Source organism: Monopterus albus, unplaced genomic scaffold (genome assembly GCF_001952655.1).
Source record: "Monopterus albus unplaced genomic scaffold, M_albus_1.0 scaffold91.1, whole genome shotgun sequence".
NCBI classification, from domain to species: Eukaryota; Metazoa; Chordata; class Actinopteri; order Synbranchiformes; family Synbranchidae; genus Monopterus; species Monopterus albus.
The window spans coordinates 931,605-936,207 of record NW_018127971.1 but is presented as its reverse complement, the minus strand read 5'-3'; the positions used below and the strand labels follow the sequence as shown (position 1 = coordinate 936,207).

The window sequence follows — 4,603 nt, the reverse complement described above, 5'->3', positions numbered from 1 at the left end:
TCACTTGTTTTATGTTTTATTTTCTAATACAAACAGTTTAACATCATAACAATGCAGTCACTTCATATAAGTTAAAAAAGTTAGAATATGAAAAAACAATCATAATCAGAGAAAAAAAATCAAATGCCCTATAGAATAAAAATCACAATAAAATATACTGCCCAGCTATACAACTATAGATGTGTCTTTGCGTTTGTGTCTGCCTCTCCTCATTTCAGTGAACTCGATACCCACGACATCTGGGGGTAGTGAGATGGAAAGCTTAGTGAAACTGACTGTCACTGGTTCAATTAATTTGCATCTGTACAGATGGCATTTGAAAGTGAGAGGAGAACAGCAGAGGAAGTCATTTGAGCCTAATGAGAAGCACACACAGGTCTTTTTTTTTTTTTTATTCTGTAGCTCAGATGCTACTGGTCTCCTTTTTTGTTGGCTGCTTCCTTGGCCACACAGTCTTTGACCTCACCTTTCAGCTCAGCTAGCTGCTCTGAATGGATGACCAAGGTACCATTCGCCTGGGCCAGGTACAAATCTGAGTGTTTCTCCAGCTCTGCCCTGATCCTTTCCAGCTGCTCCGCCAGCTCCCCCAGGGTGCTGCACTGACCCTCTACCTGGCTCACCCTGCTATTAACATCCTTCACCTCCCTTTGTACTTCTACCGCTGTGCTCCGGCAGCCCTGCAGTTCTCCGGCCAACCGCCTCTTCAAGGCCACTAACTCATCCTTCAGCTGGGCCAGCCGTCTCTCCCCGGCCCCCAGAAGTGATGCTTGGTGGCCCACTAGTCTGGTGATTCCTTGCACCTGGTTGACTAGCTGGTGCTCTCTTTGCTCCCAGGTGGTATTTGCATGGTCCACTTCGCTTGCAATGAAGCTAATAGAGTCCTTTAGACCCTTCAGAGTGCGGTTCACAGAATTGATGTTGATCTTCAGCAGGGTGATCTCTCCCTGGATGGAGCCCTCTGTGTCCTCCTGAGCAATCCTAAAAAGCAGGTTCTGGAGGGTGTTATTTAGGAGGTCAAGCTGGTTAGAATGGGAATCCAGACGATCTGTCATCTTCTTCTCCATCCCATCACATTCCTCCTCTACTTGGGTGACACTGACACCACCTGCTGGTGGAGTGGCAGGTGAGCAGGAGGAGGTGCAGAGGAGCTCCAGGTCTGTTAATTGTTTCTGAATGCCATCCAGCTCCCCCTCCAGTCTCCTCCTCACAGACGCTGTCTCTGTCTCCAGTGCAGGGACCACCTGGCCCTCCAGGAGTGCAGGGGATGTGGCATTACTCAACTCTTCTACAACCACAAACACTCTGTCCTCCAGGGTCTTCAACCTGCCCTCTATCGTATTCTTGAAGCCATCCAGACCACCTGGGAACGCTCCACCCTCGGTCGCATTGAGGTGGCCCTCTATTTCCACCAGACGGGTCTCAATCAGTGTCTCCACATGGATGCTCTGGTCAGTGAGAGCAGTCTGAAGGTGTCTCTGAGATTCTGTCAAATCTTTCACTGACTCCTCCAGTTGCAGCACATGCTTGGACAGGCTGTTAACCTACAATAATCAATATTATTATTAGTGTAAAAGTAACACAATAAAAAGTTGAGTCATATGCGATTACTGTGTAGTGACTCCCTTTCACTAACACAGTCTGAAATATACAGTATTTAGTTAGACAAATAGTTTAGCATTTTGGGAATTACACTTATTTACTTTCTCATTAAGAATTAGATAAGAAGATCTATATCATTCTATTGTTTGTGCAATAAATATGAAACTGCAGTCTGGAGACTGGTTAGTTTAACTTAACACAGAGACTGGAAATGGAAATCTCTTTTCTTCAAGTCTTTATGGTAAGCTAAGCTAAACATCTCCTGGTTTCATATTTATTGTACAGGCATAAAAAAAGGTATTGATCTTCTCGTCTAACTTTTGGAGGAAACCAAATTAGCCTTTACCCCAAAATTCAAACTGTTCTGTTAAACATACATTTTGGTCATTGCTCTTACAGTAAGCATTTTTCCTGCATCAAAGTCATAATAATAAATTAATGTGTTGCCTTGTTAAAGTGAAATTACTGCATGCTGATCATATTGCAGTCTTATCTGTGTCATACCTGTTCACAGCAGCTCTCAGTCAGGGTCAGTCCCTGGATCTGAGCCTGCAAAGTGCCCAACTCCTCCCTGAGCCCAGACTCTCTTCCATCTAGAGACTGCTGCATCTGCTCCTGGCCATCAATGTGCTCCTTCTGGCACTGCCTCTGCACTTCCCCAATTTTCTCATTACATTGGTTCTCCAGACCAGTCAGACGTTTTTCAAAGCCATCTAGGATCTCAGCCCGCACCCCCACCAGCTTAGTGTCCAGGATCTCGTCCAGTAGAGAGCCAGGGGTGGACTTCCCATTGGCTCCCTCCAGCAGAGTCTTAATCTGGCCATCATGACCCACGACCATTCCCTAAAGACACATTCAGGGGAAGTGGTCTGGTCAGGGCTGATCAAGTTGGATCAAGATATGTTCAATAGTTTATATTTTTGTACAATCATAGTGGCCCAGTACCTGAATCTCCTCTAAGATGTGAGTCTTGGCTCGCAGCTCATCCCTCACTTCTGTCACTCTCCCTACTAAGTCTCCAAATCCAATGAAGCTTTCTTCTCCTTCTGGTCCAGCCAGAGTCCCATCTGGGATCACGCCAAAACCCACAGTAGAGCCAGGCACATGAGCAGGACTGGGCAGCAGAGACACCAGGACTTTCTTGGTGTCTTCCCGGAGAGATGTGCGCAGTCGCTCCTCAAGGCCAGCCACAACCCCATTCAGAGTGTCTAGACCCTGAGTGAGCCGACGCAGGTCATTCTCCATACGATCTAAACGTTCACCAGTGACTCCAGAAATCCCAAATTTGTTTCCTGTATTTTCAAGGATCAAAAAGAAAAATGTAAGAAGTTCGTCAATATTAAAAAAGGATGATACAGCTCTAAGGTGCTTTCTCACAAAGGCCTGTAGTTGGACAAAATAAGCCCTTGCTCACATGCACAAAAGCATGCACTAGCACACCAACAGCAGCAGGGCAAGTTTAAACTCCGGGGTTTAACAATACATCATGTGGAGTACAGTATGTTCTCACCATAGTGTGGTTTTCCACTTCCAGCAGGCAGTTGGCCTGTGGGTATTGGTCTGTGGTCAGGCACATAGGGGAATGGTTTGCCTGGTTCCAGCTGGCCTCCTCCGGGCCTCTGGTCCACAGGGGGTCGAGGGACATGGGGCAAACCAGGCAGCGGTGTGGGTCCATCAAAGCAGTTTTCTCCAGAGTAGCTAGGGCAACATCTCCACTCCAGCTCAGTTACTGTCTTAAAACCCACCTTGTACTTTGGCTTGTAGAAGGTCCTGTACCTGAGCAAAACAGGGAGAAGATGATAAAAGTCACAAGGATGGGTAGATGGCACGTGTAGAGCAGTTGAAGTTGCTCTGACATACAACATCAACATGCATGATTTTCGACTCCTGAAGGTTAAGATGAAGTGTGGGCATCAGAGATGTGAACCAAGGTCAACATCGAACCTGAGTGTTATCTTGAATCAGACACCTGCTCTTTCTCACTGTCTTCCTCACACAGGATACATATATTACATTATTATAAGTATTATTTGTTTTTGCCCATTTTATAATTTCACAATTAGGCAAGTAAGTAGCAAGTAAAACCACACGTAAACCAGCATAATTAATTATTCAGGAGGAGCTAACAAAGAAATGGTGTTAGTAGCCTGGTGTCTTTTGAATTTAAATTATTCACATGGTTTTTGAGCAGCACTTTATGTGGACACTAGAGGGAACCATTGATATATCCTTCAAGGTGCCCCATGCTGATGTTTGTTAAATAACTGCACATTTATAACCAAAAGTAAAACCATTTAAAACTGAATTGTCAAAGGTGTGTGCTGTTTTACGTTGTTTTCGTGTTGTTTGAAAGGCTTACATGACAACAGGACACTTCTGACCCCTTATGCACGTGGTGGTGTACTCAGCTTTTACATAGGTAGCCACTCCATCCTGCAACATGCACGTGATGTTCTTCTGCACCACATAGGCACAGTGGTTTCTGGAGGGACAAGCAACAACAGAGCAACATTAGAGTTAAATAAGTCACAGAACAGATATATAAACTCTATGGTACCTCTCCAATTTGTGACAACAGGCCTTGTAATGCTTTGTATATGTCAAAGTCAATATATTAAAGTGCGACTATACTTGCTGAGCATTAAATGTAGCTTAAAATGACAGTGATAACGATAAATGCTAAAATGTATTATAACAGACTGTAGCACAAGTGAAGAAGAGTCATCATATCAGCAGTAAAGTCCTTCAAGTTCCTGGGCTCCACTATCTCCCAGGACCTGAAGTGGACGTCCAACATCAGGACCATCACCAAGAAGGCACAGCAGAGGGTGTACTTCCTGCGCCAGCTCAGGACGTTCGACCTGCCTCAGGAGCTGCTGATACAGTTCTACAGAGGAATCATCGAGTCTGTTCTCTTCACCTCCATCACTGTCTGGTTTGGCTCAGCAACCAAACAGGACAAGTACAGACTTCAGCGGACAGTGAGGATTGCAGAAAAGATCAC

At 45.1% G+C, this 4,603-nt stretch overlaps 1 protein-coding gene across 1 annotated transcript in view; it reads right to left on the bottom strand.

Moving 5' to 3' along the window:
* Positions 1 to 9: 9 nt before the first annotated feature.
* Positions 10 to 4,603, bottom strand: part of emilin3b (elastin microfibril interfacer 3b) — a 13,697-nt gene continuing 9,103 nt past the window's right edge. Inside the window, exons 2-6 of the mRNA XM_020608067.1 lie at positions 3,959 to 4,081; positions 3,110 to 3,375; positions 2,545 to 2,891; positions 2,104 to 2,442; positions 10 to 1,541 (exon numbers count right to left, since the gene is read on the bottom strand). Coding sequence (XP_020463723.1) covers positions 411 to 1,541; positions 2,104 to 2,442; positions 2,545 to 2,891; positions 3,110 to 3,375; positions 3,959 to 4,081 — 2,206 coding nt within the window. The 3' untranslated portion in view covers positions 10 to 410. The remainder of the gene's footprint in view (positions 1,542 to 2,103; positions 2,443 to 2,544; positions 2,892 to 3,109; positions 3,376 to 3,958; positions 4,082 to 4,603) is intronic.